Genomic DNA, 24,355 nt, shown 5'->3' with positions numbered 1-24,355 from the left:
ACACATCGAGTCAGAACTTTGAGACAGCCATTTTGTTCAGCATAGTAGAATGGTCCAGCAGATATGTCTTTAGAGATATTAGGCATGGCAACTTCCCACAATTATGCAATTGGCCCATTATGCTTTAAAAGTAAATATTCGTATTAAGTTGAAACTTTTGGGGTTACTACTATTACTATTTCTGCTCTTCCGATTTCAATAAATAAAAAGAGTGTAAATGTATCCAGGTTGTCAAAGAGCATAGATAGAATCTTTTGGGAATGATATTAAGTTTCATTTTTCAGGTCAACTTCAGAAGCTATAAAATTAAATTAAAAATACCGTTTGTGTCAGGATTAAAAATTGTTAAAAAAGTTTCTCCAACATACAAATAGCAACCCCTACTATGGATTCTTATAGAAAAAAAAACTGACAAAATATAAAATATTTCTTTTTTCATGAAAAAGACTATGTCAATAATAAAAAAAAAACAGGAATTAATTTATAAAACCTTTTCCACAAAACTAGTTTTTCAAAGAAACGTGAAGAGCTCCATTTACCCAAGATTGAGCAAAAAATTAAACTCAAATAAACTTCCAAGCGTAAAACTAACACAAGTCACTGTAAATAAATAATGAAACTCAAAACGAACAGAAATTACAATAAATAGCCGAGTCAAACTAAAAAATAAGAAAAAATTAACATGAGTATGGATGATAGCCCCCATGTCTTCTCAAGACCAGATCACAATTTGCGCTTTACTGAAAACAAAATGCGTTTGAAATGTTTTCACTTTCCTGACTTTCATAAATAAAAAATAATCAAAACTTTAAGGAATGAACATCAGTAGCCTATATGTCAATTAAACTCACAATCCACGGTCTTTTTTCTTTCAGGGAAAAATTAATCAATTCCTTATATCTCTCAAATTTATTGAGATAGACAACTTACCGAAGTCTAAAACAATCAGTTTTTTAGTCTTTTTTTTCAAAATATTGAAAAAAAGATCTGCTGTCTCATCACCATGCTTTTGCTAGGACAATAGTAGTGGGAAAAAATGTTGCAATAAAGAAAAAGCGGCCACTTCCTTTTTTTAAGCTTAAAATGAGTATTACATTCATATAGTTTTTCAATCCTCAACTGAAAATTTGGCCTACAAGGTTGTATATATAAGTTTTTAAATTAAACTGGTTTCGACTGCCAGTAAAATAAAGTACAAGTACCTACAATTACGTACTGTGAATGGCATGTCGCGCTAAAGAATCAACGAGCCTCCTCTCTTCAGAGTCACTGGCATAGGATGTAACACATGGCGTTGATATATTATGCGGAAATTCAACTGCTTCTTGAAGGGGGGATAGGGGCTCAAGTGGTCCAAAAATGGGAGAAATAGAAATTTTTGATATATCGGTCTGATACGAGGAAACGTAATCCTGTAAGAAAAAAAAAATGGATTACTTATTTATTAAGTTATTATGAACAAAAAAAGCTTATATTTTTAGCTAGAAGTTGTAACTAAAAACCTATAAAAAATATTCTTTGTTTCTTTTTTGATAGCTCCGCTTGAATTGACAATAGGAATAGATTGCAAGTGGAAAGTCCACAGGGCCAAACAGACGTAACATTTTTAGTCTAAACAGACTAATGTAATTTATACGGAAAATTTTCATACCAGCTTTCAACCTAAGAACTATTTCTAGATTACCTTTAATTTTGAGGATTTTTACGCTGACTCAATTAAGCTTTGACGTTTTAATCATCGAAATGAGTGTTTTTAACCCAGGACTTGTAGGATTTTAGCCTTTTTGCAAATACTTTCTAGAGAGGTCAAGCTCATTAAATATTATTCCCAAGCTTGTTGATGAGTTGGCCTAGAAACTTTTTTTCTTGTATCCATGTTTTGCCATGTTTGCCCAAAAGTTAAATATCTGCCAAGAAAACAATACCTTTTCCATTCATACCAGTAAACTCTTAACGACAAGTAGAAAATGCTCAGCCTGTCCAAAATCTAATTAAAAATAAATTCAAATGAAGGAAAAGAAAGACATCATACTTATGAGCCCCCTCCCCCCTTTTTACGCAGGGGGTTTAGGGTTTTTTCTTCTAAAAACTTTTCAAATATAAAAAATATATACAGTTGGTTTTTGCTAGAGTTTTAGCTACTGATTGCCTTTCAATTCGCTTAGACTGGCAATTTTATTGTTTAAAGGCAAAAGTATATCAACAAGCCTCGGGCACTGTGATTTGTTTTATCCCTTCACCCTTTTTTTAGAGTATTCTTTCTTGAAGTATCAGGGGTAAAAAGTAAAATTTTATCATAAAAAATGGAAAATGGAAGGGGGTACTCTTCTCATATAACAATTATGGTCGTTCTGAATTTTAATATGGTCCTTTACTTTCATTTCTGAAAGCTTATTTTTATTTTAATTGTTCGGTTTAATACCATATCTACAGTTATCCTAAATACGAGGAAATCTTCCACCCCCTTACCTCTCTTCATACGAGAATTTGATTATTACATAATAATAGTCCAAGAAAAAAGACTCATTATGTGTATTTACTTTCTAAAATATAACGCTTTCCCACTACTCAGAGGTTACCCAAGAGATCAGGGGTTAAATCTATATTCATGTAGATATTCATAATATTTATCTGAAGTACATGGAAAGTTAGAAAATGTTGACTAATGGCCTTTTGCAGCCTTAGGTACCCCAATACAAAATTCACCTGCCTCTACCCTAATAGCTGGTGCGTACTCGTGGTTAGCTGATTTTCAGATATTCAGGGTTTCGTTCGTGGTTACGTTACTAACGTAATATGACCGATACAAGATAGACTGGATTCTCGTTAAGGCCATCATTCGTAATCGTTCGTAAATTGTTTGTGGTTACAAACGATTTATAACAACAGTTCATTTTTCATGCACTCCATGTACGTTTAGAAACAAATAGTATGAAGAGCACCAGTATGGCGTTTAAGACTAAGAAACAAAATAAATAGCCTTCAATACTGGGAAGCTAATAAGCTATCACATAATTTTTGCTGGAAATCCCTTCGGCCCTATTTGCGCTAAAATTGTTATTTTATGAGAGAAAATACAAGAAATCGGAACTTTGCTGTGACGAGATTTCATTGTTTACTGAAAAGGGGATTCAGTTTTATTTTCCAGTTCTCGTCGAAATGAACCCTTTTTCGACACGATTTATTTTGAGAGTATAGCCCCTGGAAGAAAAAATAAAAACAAAACAAGCATCCATGACCATACTTCTTGGTACAAATACGAAATTTCTTACTCCTTTAAATAGTAGCTTCGGCTTCTCATGCACATAGAATCTCAACTTTATGTCTCACCAAATTAACACCCCTCTATTATTATTTTTTTTGGGGGGGGGGGGGTATGTTACATAATTATCCAGACTTCAGAGCTTTTGACCAGCTTTTCCACTCTTCAAAATTTTCTGGGTTTCTCCAAAAGAAATTTGAAAGTATTTAATTACTAACACTAATAGAATTAAGCTGCAACAACAATCCCACTTCTGCAGCCCTTTTTTCATGATATTTTGCAATTCTAAAATGGCAGCAAATATATCAATTGTTGATTTTTAAAAAATTTTGATTCAGCATTTTAAATAGCAAAAAAAAACGGAAGTTGAGGTTTCTGAACGCTGACATTAAAGCCATTTTAACTGTCACGATTCTGATAAACCCCCTGATACTACTAATACTACTGCTACTGCAACTACTAGTACTACTAGTACTGCTACGACTATTGCTACTGTTATTGCTACTACTACTACTACTACAACTACTGGAAATTTGGAATATTAATTCAAGTTTATTTAACTGATAGAGTAAATTTTAGTTGATCAAATCCCTACGAATTAGTTGCCATTAGTCCCCCCTCCCTTTTCCTCACAATACTCACAGTTTAACATTTAAAGAAGAACTCTGACTGAAAAGGAGTCCCTCCCGACTGATTTGACAAATAGAAGAATAATTGCCGCCCTCCAAAGCTAATCCGAAGAGTCATAACTTTGATGATTATAATTATAAAAAAAAACACAATTAATATTTCACGAATTTTCTCAACAAACCAATCGCTAACAGACAATCTGTTCTTGCGTAAAAGAAAACAAAAACAACAACTGCTGACTTTACGAGAAAACCTATATAAGCCAAGAACTCACGACTAATGAAAACGGTTGGCAGAAGTCCAATCTAACAGCTCCTTTTAAAATACCAGATCCGGTTAACAGTCTCCATCCAGCTTTGAATACAGACCACAATGTCTCTGGTTTCTTTGGTTTTCCCAGCAATTCAGTTACAAAACTTCCGTCTGGGATTCGGTCATAGGAAATTGCCACAGGTACAATCAAGGCATCTTGAATGTCACCACTGGTGTATGCATCATAAATTACTCCGAGCAAACCAGCTGAAAATTAGGAATAGTAACCCAATTTTATCTATTTGATAGACTGAATTTAGTTCAACAAATCCATGCGGATTAGTTTCTATTAGTCCCCCATTTCCTCACAATCGTGATGTTTAAAGAATAACTCTGATTGAAAGGATTCCCCCAGGTTCAATCCGACTGATTGGACCGACAGAAGACGAATCCCCCCTCCCCCCTTAGGCTCATCCAGAGTCCTCAGGAAAACTGAATAACATCAGCAGCCAATTCACCTTTTCGTCAACCCCACACCTTGAAATATATTAGATTAAAATTCAAATAAGTTTAAATTTTATATCTGACATAAATTACGTTTTAGATTAGAATAAAATCTAACCAAGATCTGATATAGCCTGGATTCTCTTTAAGGTTAATCCTTCCTATTCCACAGTGACATTAATTTTGCTATGCTATATAAAGCACAAAAAAAAAAAATTCTAAACTCTCTCGCGCAGTTTTTCAGCAAATAAAACTGTTTCCTAATGATCTTTCAAATCTAAAAAAAAAATCTAAATTTTATATTTTCCTAATTGTATCGTCCAAGTTTTGGAAATAAAGCCAAAAGTGAGCATGTTTGGAGTCTGGAGACGTGGGGACGGTCTGGAGCATGGAAAATGAACCATTTGAAAAAACAATCTTGTAAATTTTTCCTTGTTTTGCAATGAATCAATCTTTTTGAAAAGTATACCTTTTGCTTATTCCCGTAAGAATAATTTTTAATTTTTTTTTCACATATTTTCATTTTATAAGAGCGGGGGTGGATCCCATTCTCCCCACGTGCAAAGACTCATTCATGTTTTCTGTAAGTTTTAAAGACGCTCTTTAGTTTCATTAAACAAACAAAAACTTGATTCTCTTTTATTTAAAGAAAAAAGAACAAAAGAAATATTTTCTTTTGTCCCTTTTATAAGGAAGAAAAAAACTGTTTCTTTAAAAAAAAAAAAAATGAAATGTCCATCTTTTCGAAAAGAGAATGTATTCTCCTTTTATTCTTTACTGTAAAGCGTAGGATTTTATTAGGCATATTTTCTAATTGTTCATGGCAAGCTGATTACATAGTAGAAAGGCAAAGGTAGTACTATATATATAATTGTAATTCTTTTCTTTTTATAACAAATCTCGAAACACTATCACTTGCTATACAACAGGTCTAGACACATACACAGAAAATTTATTTTGGGAGAAAAGGAAGAAAGATTGCTAAAAAGTGAACAAATTCCAGTGGAAATATGGAAATAATCATAAGGGTCTGGGCATTTCAGAGGGCAGGGAGGCACTCCTGCCTTTGTGCCACAATTGTGTTGCTAGTTTTGGCAACTGTACTCTTCAGAATTCTTCAGAACCTCATGAATTCTTGAGCTACAATATCCTATGACAATACATCACAAAACGAAAAAAACAAAGGATTACGACGAAAAACAAAATATTATTCAGAACCAGTAAAAAGAGAAGAAAAACACAAACATTTCAGCTGAGACTTCCGCTTAGCCTTCATCAGTCCAACAAAAATAAAAATAAAACACAGATAAAAAGCTCAAGTGACAACAAAAAAAAAGACAAAATTTAAACATTACAAAAGAAAAGATGAAGCCCTTTTTTCATTTTCTATACTGTCCCTTCGACTTTAATTATTTCTTATTTTTATTTTGCCCTGAGACGGCTGGAAAATATAATATTTGCCGAATTCTCTCCTGTCTTATTAGGGCGGTTTTAGAAACTTGGAAAGCCTATCTGGAATCAGTATCCATGTGTTTTCGCGAATGAAGACGGACAGAAAAATAACTTTCCATTCGGGTTTTTGTGACTGGAAATTCTTTCCGCTTTTTGGAAACTGAATCCAGACGGATCACGGAAATTGAAGATGGAAACCACATATCTGGCGTAGTTTTCAAACAGGCGAAAGAGCATGGAAGCACAAGGCTACATTAAAATTGAATAAAATGGATACATTTAGGAAAGCAGATTATTGTGACACGAACGCAGAGGGCGAGCTCATATTCCAAAGTACAGGTAACTGCTATGCTAAATTGGCTTTTGTATCACCTATGACAGTTATTACTTGAATTACTTACATCCATGTTATATATATTCAAATTTTACGCTATAACAGACGTATTCCACTATTTTTCGTGCTCCAAAAGTCGTCTTTGCTTTCCACTTTCTCATTTTTGCTTTCCAGCAGTTTCCGAGTCGTGCCACCGAGCAGGAAAGTATTTCCGGGAATCTCGCAAAAACCGCCCTATAATCCCCTCCAAAATTTTTACGAAATTGAAATTCCTTTTAATCCACGTGTAAGGTGTGATTTAAATCCTTTAATAATGCCCCATTACTTCAATAAACCTTCTAAATAGGCTTGTAGATATCGCTCTTTCACAATTGAAAAAAGAAAGTTATTTGGGACTTGATTGATTAATTCTCTTGCTTTTTTCCCTTTCTCATTATGTTGGCTGGATAAAGTTCTTCTTTTTTCTCCTTTACACCATCTTTTCACGTAGCTTATAATAGAAACATGTAATATTGCAATAATAAGTATTGTTTTGTAATAATATAGCAATTTAATATAATATAATGGTGATAGCATAATAATATAAAGTAATATAACAATTATGTAATAAAAATTATGTACTGATTGCATGAACTTGCTTCTCGTTCGCTGCTGTTTTACCAGGACACGGAACTTTGCGGGGGATGACGACGTAGTTACTGTTTTTTGTAATCTTTTCTTCTGAATTTAATAAATTGAGTGATTAAATTGATAGATGCCACTAAATAGATAGATACTATCTTACTTTCGGGACACATTGATTTCTGGAATTGATGCATTTAAGTTTTTGCCGCTTTCACTTACGCGAATAAAAAAAAAATGTCAAATAATATTATGCTTATAAATAATGTTTATTACCCCATAAGCAATATTTGTGGAATTGAAAAAGGATATTTAATATTTGGGGTATTAAGCTATGGTAATACGCAGTATTGGGCTATATGGATGCCAATTTGCCTTTAGGGATAGAAGTTTTCCCTTAAGGTTCCCTTGAAGGTTTCAGAGAGATCTTCCCTGAAGGTTCCCCAGAACGGCTATTAAGTTACGTTAACAAATAGTATTGGGTTAGATGGACGTCATTTTACCTTTAGGCATAGAAGATTTTCCTAAAGGTTTCCAAGAAGGTTACAGGGAACCTTTCCCTTAACGGCTATTAAGTTACGTTAACACATAGTATTGGGCTATATGAATGCCATTTTACCTTTAAGGATAGAAGTTTTCCCTAAAGGTTTCCTTGTAGGTTTCAGGGACATCTTTCCCTGAAGGTTTCCCAGAACGGCTATTAAGTTACGTTAACAAATAGTATTGGGTTAGATGGACGTCATTTTACCTTTAGGCATAGTAGGTTTTCCTGAAGGTTTCCTTGAAGGTTACAGGGAACCTTTCCCTGAACGGCTATTAAGTTACGTTAACACGTAGTATTGGGCTAGATGTATGCCATTTTACCTTTAGGGATAGAAGGTTTCCCTGAACGGCTTCGTCCACCTTCAATAAATATTTCAACACTGTGACTAGCATTGAGCGACTGCGCAAGGTACGAATGGAGCACAGCCCTATAAACCAAATCCTTCTCTCCTTGATGCGAATCCAATCGACGCCTTATGAAAAAAGCACCTAAATGTTGAGCAAACTTCCTAGAAATGAAAAAAAACATCAAAAAGGATACTATCGTTCCCGAAATTAAAAAGTATGCTATGCAGTTCTATAATTTCAAAAGAAAATGAAATAAGCTTTATAAGCCTTTTGCGGCAAGAACTTTTCGCTCAAGGATTTAAATGTTAAAATGCGGCTAAAATTATCATCTGTGACTGAATAATAAGAGTTTTCTCTTCTACCTAAATCAAAAATATATGTGAGACACGCAGTTCCATTTTCGGTCAAACAGATTTTTTTTTTATGCCAATTCCCTTCCATTATCCCTTCCATTATTATGCTCAAATTATTTTGCCAATCAGTCTTAAGTTAACGAGACAAACAAACAACTTACTCTATTTTTAGTAAATAAAAAACATATCAGAGCCCCCTTGCCCAGGAGCCTTACCGAGTCAAGTTTCAAGCAGTTGAAGAAAAAAACATTTTGGCCCTTTTTTTTCTTGTGCATTGGGGTGTTCTTGACCAAAGGACTTACGGACTTGTCCTCTTTAAACAATCTCTTAAGAATATAAGTTTTGAGCTGATCAGAAAAAAGAATTTTGGCCGTTGTCGGTCCCAATTTTTGGAGGACCATGTCCCCAAGCTAAGCTTTTTATTACCCATTCCTCTTGTCCCGGGGGCTTAGGGTTTTTCGCTCATTTCCGGCCACCTAACACCTTCCTCTTCCAAGTAAAATGTGTGATGCTTTAGGCCCAGGCAACGATCCTTGAAAGCTTCAAGCTACTCGGAAATAGTTTTTTGAAATTATATTGGGCCATAATTTTGAGGAACCCCTTACCCTTAACTAAAACTGTTCTTGTTTATTAGGGTCCACAAGGCTAGTTTCAATCAGTCCAGTAAAATAAAACTTACAGGCCCTTTTAGGGCCCCAATTTCATACAAACCAGCATTTGTTTTTATTGGGGACCTCCTGACCTAGAGGGTTATACATACAAGTTTCAAGCCAAAAAAAAATTGGACCAATCAGGCAAACGAAAAATATTTGGTTTAATTTTGAATTCGGTTCCTCTTAGCCTAAGGAATTTTAAATGCAACTGATAAAAGTTTCAAGCCAATCAAAAGAGAATTTGGCCCAATTTTAGGGACTCGGGTCCCCAATCTAATTTCATTTTTACATTATAGTTCCATTGGTCCAGGAGTATATAAATACCAGTTTTAAGCCATTCGAAGTGGCCCTTCATTCTAATCTTCATTGTGCATTGATGTTCTCTTGACCCAAGGACCTAAGGTATGACATTATCACTAAGAAATTTTTTTTCGCCCGTTTTCTGGCCCCATTTTGGAAAGCCACACCCTCAAAATAATTTTTATTAGATTCCTGTTAACTTGGGAACTTGCAGCTGTCATACTGTGCCCAGATAAAAACCTTTATGCCATCTTTGGCCCCTTAATACCCTCCTAACAAAACAAAAATCGGTGGTTTCCTTAGCCAAGGCAAAGATCATTGACAGCCTCAAGCCAATCGAAAAAAAAAATGGGCAATTTTGGGCCACAGCTTTGACAGGCCCGTGCCTCCAAGCTAAAACATTTCTTGAATATTAGGGTCCATTTGGCCAGGGGCTTAAGGTTTTTAGTTTCAAGCCAGTCACAAAAAATACGTTGGCCATTTTTAGGACCCCATTTTCAGACAAACCATTTTTTTTTTTTTTTTTTTTTGAAATAAGGGTTTCTTTAACCTTCTTAACCCAAGGGCTGTCAGCCAACAGTGTTAATGCAAAAAAAATCTTGCAGGTAAATGTTTCACACCGTTTGGAGAAAAAGTATTGTTTTCGGGGGGGAGGGGGTAAATCTTTTTCTTCTACGATGGGCTCTCTTGACCTAATAGCTTAAGGATATAAATAAATAATTTCTTAGCCCACACTGCCTTTTCACAACAGAATTTAATAAATGGAACCTTGAGAGAAAAACAGTTACAAAATTTAAACAAAGCAGTGGAACAAAAAAAAAAGCGTTAAATAGTAAAAATCCAGATATTTTGAGTCCCCGTCCGGGGGATCCTTTATCAATGGAAAAAACGAAATAAATCTAAATTAAACATAATATATAAAGAAAAGAAAACAAATAAATAAACACAGAATGACAAGCAGATTTTCTCTGTTACATACAGATTTTCCCTGGTATAGTTTCAATTTGGTAACGAATCCCAGCAAAAATTAAATACTAGATTTATTTGAACCATTTACATGTGTCCTAGTTTATGACCCATGATTGAACCTGCAACGTTAAGATCTATAGAATTTTAGAGGAAATCTAAGCTTATTTATGGCAACAGGCCAAGAAAGCTTACGTATTATATATTGAAAGGATTTTTTATTTGCTAATGAAGCTGCGGTCTGTTGACTCTCTGCAGTATTGATTTGCACAATTCTTAATTCAACCATCCACCAACCACGGATCCAGAGCCTTAATTTGGGAGGGGTGACAATGCCAAAAGGAGAAAGTGTAACATCCCCCCCCCTACAATTTTGTTTAAAATAATTGAATTAAGGCCGGGTTTGCTATCGACGTAACGTAACGCAAGGAGAGATCAACTGGCTCACTTTGCCGCGCTTGCGCAAGGCACTGGGAAACTCTGTCGAGGACGTGACTGCCACTAGACGTCGATATCCGTTGGCCAATCAGAGGTGACCCCAGTCAAAGGGAAGGTTACGCACTCGTTGCCTGTTGTATTTGGTGAGTTGTAATATTTCCGATTGCTATTTGATACCATCACGGTGTTGTAAGTTTGCAATATAAGATGTATAGATAATCTAAGCGTCTGGACACCAACCTGAAAGGCTCCTATAAAAATAGGACAAAAAAACATAGAAAAATCTTCTCACAAAATACAATGTTCGAGAACGCACCCATTGTTTAAATGACAATGTTTGAGGATGAGGGGATTATTTCTGATGTTGTTATCGGCACTTTTTGCAAAGGTACTTAAAAGCAAAGAAAAAGGGCAAGGAATAAGAAAAAGCTTAGTCAGTTGGCTGGGGAAAAAGACAAGCTTTGCTGAGGCTGCATTACCCCAATCAGGGTGAAAAGCAGACGCGGCAGAAGATTGGAGGAAGATAAACAGTGCATTTTGATGAAGTGGACAACAAACTCTCGAGCCAGTTTGATTTCTTGTCCAAAATTTTTCTCTATGAAACTAGAACAGAACTTAATCAAGTTCAGAATATGATGTCAACAAAAAAAAAAAAAAGGACAAATGGGTTAAGAGGGTGATAAATGGTGCTAGTATACTTAGTTCTAGCAGTAGGAAATGCATCTTCTAAAGAATATTATGCTCAAAGGACCTCGTTGAGGTACACCAGAAAGGATAGTTGGCCTTATGGTGCCCTGCAACGGATTCCACATGTAAGAGAAAATAAGTATAACTAGGTCTCATGTCAAGGGAGATGGGAAATATACTCACTTAACTATTGACATAGGTTTGGCGGATGAAATTGAGAGGCGAAACTTCCGACTCCCGATTGGTATGAGGCGACACATGATTCTTAAATAACTTTACAGTAGGATGTAAAGCCATTGGGCATAAAGAGAGATGCAACCTTTACCCTTATAACAGATGAAAAGCAGGTATCTTCATCACAACTCTAAGCTATTTCAGTGCCACCAAATGAGGCAGACATTAGATTGCCAGCGGATTAATTGGCAATATTGTCAGGGTACTTCATGTAACGTTGTGTGACTGCTAGCAATGACGTAAACATTTACTGCGTTGGTGAAGGAGTCTTGATTTTTTTTTTTTCAAGTTCAGTTATGGATATAAAATTATGGCATTTGGACGTATGTATTACGTACACTTCATCTGTGTCTCTGTCTCCAGGGAGCAGTGATAAGTGATGCCAACATTTGCATACTTATACAGGCCACAGCACTGTCACTGTCCAACTTTCTTGTCTTGGGTCTGCACTCCCTTGGGCTCTCCCTAACAGCACAGAAACGTTTCAGTCTTGCGTTTATAACACATACCGTCTTTGAATAATTTTATTGCGTTGATATGTTTCATTGTTTTTATTTCTGAAAACGATCGATTTTTCAGTCCTTATTTCTCATACATAGCACTTAATAGTATAATTTAGGAAGAATTCTTAACAAATTCGTTTGGGGGAGGGGGGGGGGGTGCCGTGCCCCCCCCCCCTGTATCCGTGCTTGCCATCCACAGAAACGGATTAGTTTTCTTTAGTACATCTTTACCTTCATGGTACTATATTACTCATTTTTCAGTTTTCACTGTCACTTTCACTTGATTTGGGTAAATTGGCTCCAAATTTGCCCCCCCCCCCAGGATTTTCACGAAATCATTCCAATGCCTATCTCTAATCAATTTATTGTAAATTGGATTTAATCTATATTCCGCTTTATCTCTATTGATACCCCCATACATTTTTTTTTTTTTACTTTTACAAAGTTTCCAAGAAATTAAGAGAGAAAAAAAATATGTACAGGGGTATTAAGATCAATAGAGATGAAGAGGAATTTACAATAACTTTACAATAACTTACAATTACTTACAATAACTTTATAATTTACAATAACTTAATTAGGGGGCAAGTGAAAATTTCTAACATTAATGTGTTGCAACTTAGTGGCAACTTCTACACACACACCCTTTCCTCATACACACCGAAACTTTGGCAAAATGATGGGAATTTGGCTCCTAATTTCAACAATCATCACCAAAGGATTTTCTTTTTTAATAATGGACAATAAATATGGTCAGTCAAACCTCCAACACCTCCAATCCCTCTATCAGATTATCCTCAAGAAGGTAAGCATGTTGCACTTTTTCTGCGTTCATTAAAACACAATTATGCCAGATTTTCCAAACTTGTGTCACTAGAGATCAAAAATAGGTCCCTAGCCCTTTTCAAAGACACTCGTCCTCCCACCAATCATTTCTTACCATAAAGACAAACAAATATTACCTTGTTCTAATCGAAATCAAGATAGAATTTTGATTTGCATAATTGGAGACGCTGATTGAGCCCATTACAATCCGGTCACCAAACCCCACCACCGACTTTCTAGCATTAACGCGGAGAGTTTGTTTCCCAAAAAGGTTCCGAATTAAGTTGATATTGCATGAGAGTATATCTTATGGTAAATGCCCCATTAGGACCAACTTATGGACACACTAGTGACTTGGGCTAGCTTTACACAGAGCGACAGGAACAAACAGACCAGATCCTAGACAGATCTATTGTATTTTTCTAAGACTTTAATGCCCTATTTGGTACACATAAGGATAGATAATATCCTAGGTTAGGTGAATTTAGTGTATGAAACGAAAATAGCAATGGTAATAGACTATAGCTTTTTTTGTACAATAATCTAGATAAGAACAATACTGCAGGCACGTTTGCAGAATTTTTTTCGGGGGCAGGGGGAATGATTGAAAAATGCATTTTATTTGATAATCTGAATAAGAAATGCTGAGAATCTGAGAATGATTTGGAATTTCAGAGGGCCTGGGCCCCAGGCCTCGATTAACCACCTGCTTTATTTTTTATCCCGGCCTCATCTTAAATATGCTTGTCCCGTCTGACACCCTGGCATCTCCTGGGGAGAGTCAGACAAATTGAACCCACCCAAAAAAGAGCCCTGCAAATAATTTTTGAAAAGGTAGAGTTCCGTCCTCTCTTCTTCTAAAAAGAATAGGCTGAAAACGCTTGAGTGCAGGAGAGCTACGTTGTATCTCCGTTTTTCAAAAGATGCAATGACAAACCCTCGCACGGGGAACATTTTTACCAAAAGACACTCCCAACTCAGACTCCGCCCACCTCAGGCTGCTTCTTAGACAGTTCTTATCTAGTCCTTTGTTCCCTGCTTTACCTCCAGATATGAAGGAAATTTGTCCCCTACATTACCGAAAAACATAACAAAGGTGTTGCCAATATTTTGTATATGTTCACTTGTATTCCTTCCTATTTATGTTTTTATTAGAATTTTTAATTTTTTATACATTTTAACGGATTTTTTTGTTTCCAATTTGTAACATGTTATGACCTATATATACGAATCTGATAAAAAGATGTTTTAAAAAATAGCTAATGAATGACATATTAATTCAGTCAATTTAATTTTGGAACCCTTTTTCAAGTTTTAAGTGTGTCACTGTTTTTTAAATTTTTATGTTTTTTATTGGCCCCAAACTACGAATTCGGCTCTTTGGGGCAAGCGAAGTGTTCTTTGAAACAAATGTTTTATCTGATCTTACCCTCAGCTTTGGGATAAGTCAAATTCAAAAGCATTGCCTTACAATACGTTTTCTGTGATAATAGGGAAAAAATTGTGTGCAAAAACTTACCCCACAATAGGCAATCTTGGGTTATCTCCTGCTGCTATTATAGGAACTCTGATATTATGGTCACAGAGCACAAAAGTGAGAAGGATATAATCCAAATGGTGCTTGTGCAATGGAAGGCAAGTAATTGGTTTCCCAGTCTACGAATTCATCTCTTCGGGGCAAGTGACAGTGTTCTTTGAAACAAATGTCTTATCTGATCTTACATAAGCAATAGAACAAGTTAAATTAAAAATGATGTCTTACAATACGTTTCCAATGACAATAAGAAACAAATTGTGTGCCAAAACTTACCCCACAATCGGCAATCTTGGGTTATCTCCAGCTGCTATAAAGGAACTCTGATATTATGGTCACAGAGCACAAAAGTGAGAAGGATATAATCCAAATGGTGCTTGTGCAATGGAAGGCAAGTAATTGGTCTCCCAGTCTACGAATTCAGCTCTTCGGGGCAAGTCACAGTGTTCATTGAAACAAATGTCTTATCTGATCTTACATAAGCAATAGAACAAGTTAAATTCCAGTAACAATAGGAAACAAATTGTGTGCGAAAACTTACCCCACAATCGGCAATCTTGGGTTATCTCCAGCTGCTATTAAAGGAACTCTGATATTATGGTCACAGAGCCCAAAAGTGAGAAGGATATAATCCAAATGGTGCTTGTGCAATGGAAGGCAAGTAATTGGTTTCCCAGTCTACGAATTCAGCTCTTCGGGGCAAGTCACAGTGTTCATTGAAACAAATGTCTTATCTGATCTTACATAAGCAATAGAACAAGTTAAATTCCAGTGACAATAGGAAACAAATTGTGTGCCAAAACTTACCCCACAATCGGCAATCTTAGGTTATCTCCAGCTGCTATTAAAGGACCTCTGATATTATGGTCACAGAGCCCAAAAGTGAGAAGGATATAATCCAAATGGTGCTTGTGCAATGGAAGGCAAGTAATTGGTTTCCCAGTCTACGAATTCAGCTCTTCGGGGCAAGTCACAGTGTTCATTGAAACAAATGTCTTATCTGATCTTACATAAGCAATAGAACAAGTTAAATTCCAGTATCAATCGGAAACAAATTGTGTGCCAAAACTTACCCCACAATCGGCAATCTTGGGTTATCTCCAGCTGCTATTAAAGGAACTCTTATATTATGGTCACAGAGCACAAAAGTGAGAAGGATATAATCCAAATGGTGCTTGTACAATGGAAGGCAAGTAATTAGTTTCCCAGTCTACGAATTCAGCTCTTCGGGGCAAGTCACAGTGTTCATTGAAACAAATGTCTTATCTGATCTTACATAAGCAATAGAACAAGTTAAATTCCAGTGACAATAGGAAACAAATTTTGTGCCAAAACTTACCCCACAATCGGCAATCTTGGGTTATCTCCAGCTGCTATTAAAGGAACTCTGATATTATGGTCACAGAGCACAAAAGTGAGAAGGATATAATCCAGATGGTGCCTGTGCAATGGAAGGCAAGTAATTGGTTTCCCAGTCTATGAATTCGACTCTTCGGGGCAAGAAACAAATGTCTTATCTGATCTTACATAATCAATAGAACAAGTTAAATTCCAGTGACAATAGGAAACAAATTGTGTGCCAAAACTTACCCCACAATCGGCAATCTTAGGTTATCTCCAGCTGCTATTAAAGGAACTCTGATATTATGATCATAGAGCACAAAAGTGAGAAGGATATAATCCAAATGTGACTTGTGCAATGGGAGGTAGATAATTGGTTTTCCAGTCGCCTCAGCTCGCTTCAAAACTTCAATCTGACCTTTATGGACCCGCACGGAAGAAACAAGATGACGCAATGTTTTGTGAAGAGCATATGAAACAAATCTGGAAAGAAATAAAAATTGGAGCATATAATATGTTTAATATATGACAACGTTTATTTCTAAACTGAAGGTTAAATGGGGGAGCGTTGCACATTCACTATAGTCACATTTACGATTAGAGACCCTAACTGCAGAGCTCGTGTCAGACAGGTACCATAAAATGTAGACACAGTATGCGACAAGGTATACGCATTTATAAAAATATGTATAAATTATTCATTTATAAATTTTTTTTATATTGTATTTGTAAGTATACGTATTATAAAGTATTTGTATACCAAAGTATTCTTGTTACGACAATGTATAAAGACACTGACCGTTACTCGTCTTCATTTATTCATTACTAAATAGATAAACATGTAAAAATGGATAAACATTAGACCCACACTTGTACAGCTGTACCCTACTGAACGGACAAAAAAAACAGATACGTGAATTAACCCTTTGAACTAGCATAATGAGAACAGAGACATCTAGTGGTTTTAAAGACGTCGAAATTGCTTTTGCTTTACTGAAGCTTAGCAGATTATAGGAAATGTAGCAAATGGGTAAACATCACCAGTCTATAGTACATCCAGTACTGATTTATCCCCTCAGCTCTAGTGTGAATGCAACAACACTTTTCATTCCTATTCTTGCAGTGTGTCTAAAGTTAACACAAAGGGTTCTATATCTTCGAGTATGCTGTTGCAAATCGCGTTAAATTCTGCAACCAGATTTTCAAGGAATGGGGGGGGGGTCAAAACAGACTATAATGATTTTTATCTGACTATATCCCACTTTTTTCCAGGGAATGTCTTTCTGACCTATATCGAGGACGGAGAATCCCTACTATCATCACCTGTGCGCAGGTATGCCCTTACTAGTGCCTTTTTTATTAACAAGGACGATCAAAATAGTGCATCTTTAGGTCACAGCTTTCCAAGCGGAAAAGGTTCTTCGGACAGATTTTAGGGAGTGTCCCTTTCCCTTAGTACACGCAAGCATCTCAATATAATATTAACTTCCATCGCCGAAGTTTCCCCGTAATAAGAAGAGGGACTGTAAATTCTTAGCCATTATCCATATCGATTAAACCAAATTATAGTCCTTCAAATCAAGGTAGGCTAGAGGGTAAATTCCCTTTCATCAAGATTCACCAATAGGATAAATATTCCCAGGAAAACTCAAAATTTGGACCTGATGTTTGTTTTAAAAGATCTCTTGTTAATTTAAAACATCACTAAAACTTAAAACTTTCACCAAACGAGGTCTTTATAAATTTTCCGAACTGTAGATTCTATACATTTGCTTCCAAAAAAAAAAAAAAAAAAAAAAATCATTTTCCAGAAAATTATACGAGAATAATACGACATCCCATATTTTATTAGACAGAGAATCATAACTTCCGTTCTCGGGTTTTCTAACATTCTGGATTTGTTGTTGTAATTTTCATAAGGATTCAGCCCCTTTGTTTTTTGAGGAGGGAAGAGTCTAGCAACCTTTCCCGAAATTATACAAAAAATTATATTGCTAGAATATTTTGATGATACGCAAATCCAAACTTAAGAACCATAAGTTTCGGGAACGGCGTTACCTTCGGCAGATCCTATTAATCTGATAAAAAAAAAAAAGCTGTTTAAAAATTGAGATTTCAGATGTTGACAACAACACTATCATTTTTAATTGAGCGGGAAAAGAAACATCAAAAATTATTTAAATAATGCTTGTGTATATTTTATTTTTCAAAAATAAAATACAACCCTGATACATTCTAAAATAGCACTTAAGTTTCATAGCCCCAGAGGACATTCCACGTTATTTTTGCTCCAGCTTCACCATTTGAATATCAGAAAAATAAGTTAAAATATTTATTCAAAATTTCTCTAGAGTTACGTACTGGAAATCAGGATTAAATGTAGACACTTTCGACGTGTTAATAGTTTTTAAAATTACGTATTACAGCAAAAGTGTCACGTGGTAATTTATGTATTGGATAAACGACGATTCTTGACTACTAAAGTCCTTGCGCCGGGTCAAGTTGTAATATTATAGACCTGAGAAAATTTTGAATTTTGTTGACCCCCAGGTGAGGAGGAAAAACCCTCAAAGTGCGAAACTGTGAAAAGTAGGATCCATAGAACTCATAAGAACAAAGATTTTTAGTTCTAGAACCTTGTTCAATTAAAACCATTTATGTATGTGATGTCATGTGGCATCACGCTCAAGAAATGCCTCTGGGCGTCATCTACATGACGATAGTATTTCAATCTCTATCTTCAAGCACCGCAAATGAACCAATCTCTAGAGCAAGCTTATACATACACAAACTACTTGACGGCTACAAAACCCCTCTTGATGCAGAAAAGTAAAGCTGAAGTCTTGAATCTGTTAGATTTTTTTTTTTAATTGACCTCTATACAGTTGTGGAGATCGAACCTTATTGAACCTTATTCAGCAAAACCTTTTTATGTACGTGATCCCATATGCCATCAGACTCTAGAAATGTCTCTAGGACCTACATGGTGAAGGTAATTCAATCTCTACCTTCAAGAAACGCAAATGAACCAATCTCTAGAATAAACTTATACATACACAAAGTACTTGACGGCTACAAAACCCCTCTTGATGCAGAAAAGTAAAGCTGAAGTCTTGAATATGTGAGAATTTTTTTTTTTTTTCATTGACCTCTATACAGTTGTGAAGATCGAACTTTATTCAGCAAAACCTTTTTATGTGCGTGATCCCATATGGCATCAGACTCTAGAAATGTCTCTAGGACCTACATGGTGAAGGTAATTCAATCTCTACCTTCAAGAAACGCAAATGAACCAATCTCTAGAATAAGCTTATACATACACAAAGTACTTGACGGCTACAAAACCCTTCTTGATGCAGAAAAGTAAAGCTGAAGTCTTGAATTTGTGAGATTTTTTTTTTTTCAGTAACCTCTATATAGTTGTGGAGATCGAACCTTATTAAACCTTATTCAACAAAACCTTTTTATGTACGTGATCCCATATGGCATCAGACTGACTCTAGAAATGTCTCTGGGACCTACATGGTGAAGGTAATTCAGTCTCTACCTTCAAGAAACGCAAATGAACCAATCTCTAGAATAAGCTTATACATACACAAACTACTTGACGGCTACAAAACCCCTCTTGATGCAGAAAAGTAAAGCTGAAGTCTTGAATCTGTGAGATCTTTTTTTTACATTGACCTCTATACAGTTGTGGAGATCGAACCTTATTGAACCTTATTCAGCAAAACCTTTTTATTTACGTGATCCCATATGGCATCAGACTGACTCTAGAAATGTCTCTGGGACCTACATGGTGAAGGTAATTCAATCTCTACCTTCAAGAAACGCAAATGAACCAATCTCTAGAATAAGCTTATGCATACACAAAGTACTTGACGGCTAAAAAACCCCTCTTGATGCAGATAAGTAGAGCTGAAGTCTTGTAGCTGAGAGGAACTTATTAATTTTCATTGACCTCCACATAGTTTTGGTGATAGGGAAGACAATCAACCTGTGAAGCTGTGAAGTACAGGCCTCACTCAAAAGAAAACCTTGTGCTCTAGAGCTATTTCAATTAATCCTTTTGATGCATGCGTTGTCATACTCAAGAAATACCTCTGGGCCTCATCCATATTCTGAAAATACTTTCATTTTTGTCTTCATAGAACGCACAGGAAGCAATTTATGGAATTACCTTATTTGTATACAAAGTCCTTGAGGGGTACTAGACAGCTCTTGTAACAGAAGTCAGATTGAAGCCTTTTAGCTATGAGGAAATTTTGTATTTTTGACAACCTTCATATGGGTTAGTAATAGGAGCAAATACCCAACAACGGTAGATTTGGCATGCCTAAGTCATAAATTGTACTTTAAATGAGGCCTTTTCAGATTTTCCTAGATCACAGTTTCAATATGATTGCCCTTGAAAACATTTCAATAAAAACACGTCCGCACCAATCTTTTTAGTGTCAAATACGACAAAATGTAATTTGGAGTGTCGCTTACTAGAGTAACGTTTGTAGAGTCTCACTTATAAAAGAGAATTTTTATCGCTCATTACTTACTATTCAAATTCAAGAAAAGCTTTGATTTGTAAATCTGATAGTTTTCTGGTTTCAAATATTAATGACTTCTAAATAGCTAACATAACCCTTCTTATTACCTTATAACAGGTCCTGATACAGTTCCTGCCATCTTTTGAAGTATCCCCATGATCCTTCTTCGATTAGACTCTAGGAAAGACTTGTAGGTTCCTTCATCAGGTACGTTGGACCCATTTTCATTCTTCTGTAATCTTAACTGAGCAGTTCCTTCTACTGCAGATTCAACCCGTGTATCACTCATTACCTAAATACAAAATATTTCAAGTTGAATAAACCAATCAAACATGCATCCAGAGGGTAGAGCCCTTGAGATCAAAACCGTATCCAGGGGAAAGATAGCGTGTTTGATCCCCCCCCTTCCTAAATTTTTTCCAACTCATAAAAAAGTAACAAAATGCATGTAAACAAATTTGTGAGGCCGATTTTAATTTTATTTTTCTAAGACCCCCCCCCCTACCAAAAAAAAAACTCTTGTATACGGTTTTGCTTAAGATAGAAACAAATTTTACCTATATAATCCTTTATATCGAAAAATTGTTACACTAAGTCCTCGCTTCACAACTGTTTCCCAAAAATTTAGGTTGTGCAACCCCCGGTAGTTGAAACAAATATTTTTAGATAAAGCAACTTCTCAATGCAGCACCAGATCCAGATGCGTGGGATTTTGTTGAATCGGAGAAAAATTCTCAGACAATATCGACATTTTTTGTACTTAGAGTTTCAATCGTTTTCCAAAATATCTATACAAACTTGAAATTTCTTCATCACGTACATAGGACTGATTCGGAGCGCATGTCGCTAACGACAAATACAAAAAAAAAATCCAATTTCAATTGATTAAAGATAGGGCCTACCTTTGAAAAATTCCATAGAACTTGAAAATATTAGGGCTCACATTCATTTTTTTTTTCTTATGCATAAATTTTCGAAAAATGTGTAACACAGTTTTAGAAGAACATTCAATTTTGTTATTATGTGCAACACTGGTTTATATTCTTTAAAAACATAAGTTAAATACAATCAGTTGTCGAAATTACATCAGTTGTCAAAATTTTTTGTCATGAGTTTCAGTCCCAAAACCCCCTAATGACAGAATAACAGAAAATTGTCTCTTCATATGAAAACAGTCTCAGCGAACCAAACACGAAGAAGAAGATGGAGACCGCCAACTGTGTAATTAAAAAAAGAAAAATTGTAAAAATTTCTTTTCCAAAAAGGATTATTCAAAAATAGAGAATAAGCAAGAAGTCCACCAAATTATAAAGTATAGCATTTTTACTATATAAAAAAAAGATATATTATCATAATTATAGTTAAAAGAATAAACAATAAATCCGATAGATTATAAAATATACTATGTTAATGAATGAAAGAACAAGCAATCATAGATATAGAGGATAAAGAATAAGCAATAAATAAAAATAGCGAATAAGCAAATAATACAATACATATGAAATATACTACGTTTACTATAAATAAAAAGATGTGTCACTATAGCTAAATGTCTAGTTTGCTGAAGGTAAACTTTCGTAATAATGATAAGGAAATGCTCTTTTTTGGAAAACAGATGAGCATTACCGGAAATTTATTCTTGTGATGAGATTATGCAAAAGCGTCTCCATAAGAAACCGAACAAGAAGAAGATGAAAATGAGCGTTGTGAAAGATTTTTGAAAATTAAAAGGATTTAGAATTTATCTTTTCCCTTCAAAAATCACTAAACTGGGGGAAAAGCCACTTCGTTTTATATCCTTAGTTGTTTATACAATTTTAGCTGAGCAGATTTCGAGGTTAAGTATATTTTCGCTATTTTTGATTAGTCCTGGTCATTTAACTATCAAATTACACTGAAACAATATTACTGCCTCTTGTAATATAATTTACAGTAATGCCCAATTTCGTTAATATCTTCAGCAATTCAAAAGATTCAGTGGCGTCAATTGGGCGGACAGGAGGGCATAGGCGTACGTAGCTTCTTCTCTAGGGGGAGGGGGGGGGGGCAGCCAACTCTGTGATGAAGAGAGGCGGGCTGAAGTAATATTAGCAGTTTACAAAACCTTACATTGCCAGCAAGCTCTATCATACCTATGAAATCTTTTTAAATAAGTAATCACCAAAAATCATAAATCATCAATAAGCTTCAGCATTAATCAATCTTCTTGGATTAGAGCTAGACCTTTCCAAGACATCATGGATAATTGTATCTTGTTTGACTTTTATTCCTTCATTTCAGCTGTTTATTTACAGCTTTTTCAACCATCTACCTTTTATCAACTGCTTTATTAGCCATCTACCTTATTTCAACTGCTTTTTCAACCATCTGCTTTCTCAGTCATATCTAGTGTAAATTTGAAGTTCTAGGGGGCAGCTGCCCCCTCTGCCCCCTTCGTACGCCCATGCAGGAGGGTAGCCCGTGTCCCCTTGATTTTGTGCCCTTTTGATTCAAGAAAAAAACAAAAACGACAAACTTGTCCATTCGCCTAGATATTGAAATAAAAACGGGTTAAAATACATCCCCCTATACATTCGTGAATTGACACCACTACAAATTTAGATAAAAAAGTTATAAGCTACTTTATGCTAACTACTAAGAAGATGCTTTTGTTAATATATATATATATATATATATATATATATATATATATATATATATATATATATATATATATATATATATATATATATATATATATATATATATATATATATATATATATATAAATATATATATATATATATATATATATATATATATATATATATATATATATATATATATATATATATATATATATATATATATATATATATATATATATATATATATATATAAGAGCAAAACCCCACCTTCCCCCAGCCTTTCCTCCCTTCTGTGTACATGCCAGATCCTGTGGATAGTTTTTTTTTCAGGGGGTTGGATCATATAGACTTTTGTTCAACTAAGTCAAAAATTAAACGCAACGTTGACTTACCTCTACTGACCTCTGCCTTCGTTTATTTCATTGTTATGCTGTAGTGGTCTGGCTATAAAATTTCTACACTAAATCCTTATTTTGTCCTTCTCATTTTGCAGATAGGTCATGGCGGCTCCATTAGAAGTTTTCACCATTGAGAAAAAACGAACAAACATCCGATTTTTGTAGTCGGAAAATGCACCAGGGGCATCAAACACTGCCGTTTACTCTCCGGCTCGTAATGATGGATCCAGGTTTCATCACCGGTAATGATTCTGTCTACGAATCAGTCCCTTTCATTAGCGTAGCAAATCAAATACTTTTGGCAGATCTCCAAGTGCGTTTGCTTATGCAAACTTTATGAGGTCCAAGTGTGTTCTGGATGATTTCGAAAGAAAAATCGTGACTAAGATGCAGATGTTGTGCAACTTCATAAGTAGTAAATCGCCTGTCTAGCAGTACTGTGTCATACGCGTGCCCCATGTTGTCATCTTTTGAGGCTGTAGATGGCCTCCGGCTCCTTTCTCGTGCAGAACACACTTCCAACCATTTAAAATTTTTCTATCCATTTGTAGAAACTCCGTTTTCACAAGATACAGTCCCCGTATTGTGCAGAGTCTTTGCTGAATTGCGGCCCCTGAACCACCTTCCTACCACAAAAACCGGTTCCTCAATGGTGCAAACTTCTAAGAAGCCGCCTATCTCTCAAATGAGAAGGACAAATAAGGGATTAAGGTCGAAATTTCCTTGCAAGACCACAACAGCATAAAAATGAAATAAACGAGGACAGAAGTCAGTAGTACAAATGTAAGAGGATTTATGTCAACATTGCAGATACTTTTTTGCTTACCTTCGTATCTCCCATGCTTTACAAGTAAAATTTGTCTTTGGTACACTAAATAAGCATAAAGTTACTTATTCTTATATTTCTTTCCTTGGGGACAAAGTCAGACAAAAATACGGAACAAGGAAAATAACTGACTTATATCAAACTACGGAAAACTGCAAAAATTACAAAAATAAAACTCAAATG

At 35.3% G+C, this 24,355-nt stretch overlaps 1 protein-coding gene across 1 annotated transcript in view; it reads right to left on the bottom strand.

Annotated features, from left to right (window-relative positions):
* Positions 1-24,355, bottom strand: part of LOC148949576 (glycerol-3-phosphate acyltransferase 1, mitochondrial-like) — a 140,662-nt gene that overhangs the window by 33,430 nt on the left and 82,877 nt on the right. The window contains exons 5-9 of the mRNA XM_089093599.1: positions 20,429-20,613; positions 16,030-16,263; positions 7,920-8,107; positions 4,167-4,411; positions 1,217-1,412 (exon numbers count right to left, since the gene is read on the bottom strand). Coding sequence (XP_088949725.1) covers positions 1,217-1,412; positions 4,167-4,411; positions 7,920-8,107; positions 16,030-16,263; positions 20,429-20,613 — 1,048 coding nt within the window. The remainder of the gene's footprint in view (positions 1-1,216; positions 1,413-4,166; positions 4,412-7,919; positions 8,108-16,029; positions 16,264-20,428; positions 20,614-24,355) is intronic.

The sequence above is a fragment of the Artemia sp. Qi Xiang Cuo genome, chromosome 8 (assembly GCF_049724085.1).
Source record: "Artemia sp. Qi Xiang Cuo chromosome 8, ASM4972408v1, whole genome shotgun sequence".
Taxonomy (NCBI): Eukaryota; Metazoa; Arthropoda; class Branchiopoda; order Anostraca; family Artemiidae; genus Artemia; species Artemia sp. Qi Xiang Cuo.
The sequence above is the reverse complement of the archived record's forward strand: the minus strand, read 5'-3'. Positions and strand labels throughout refer to the sequence as shown.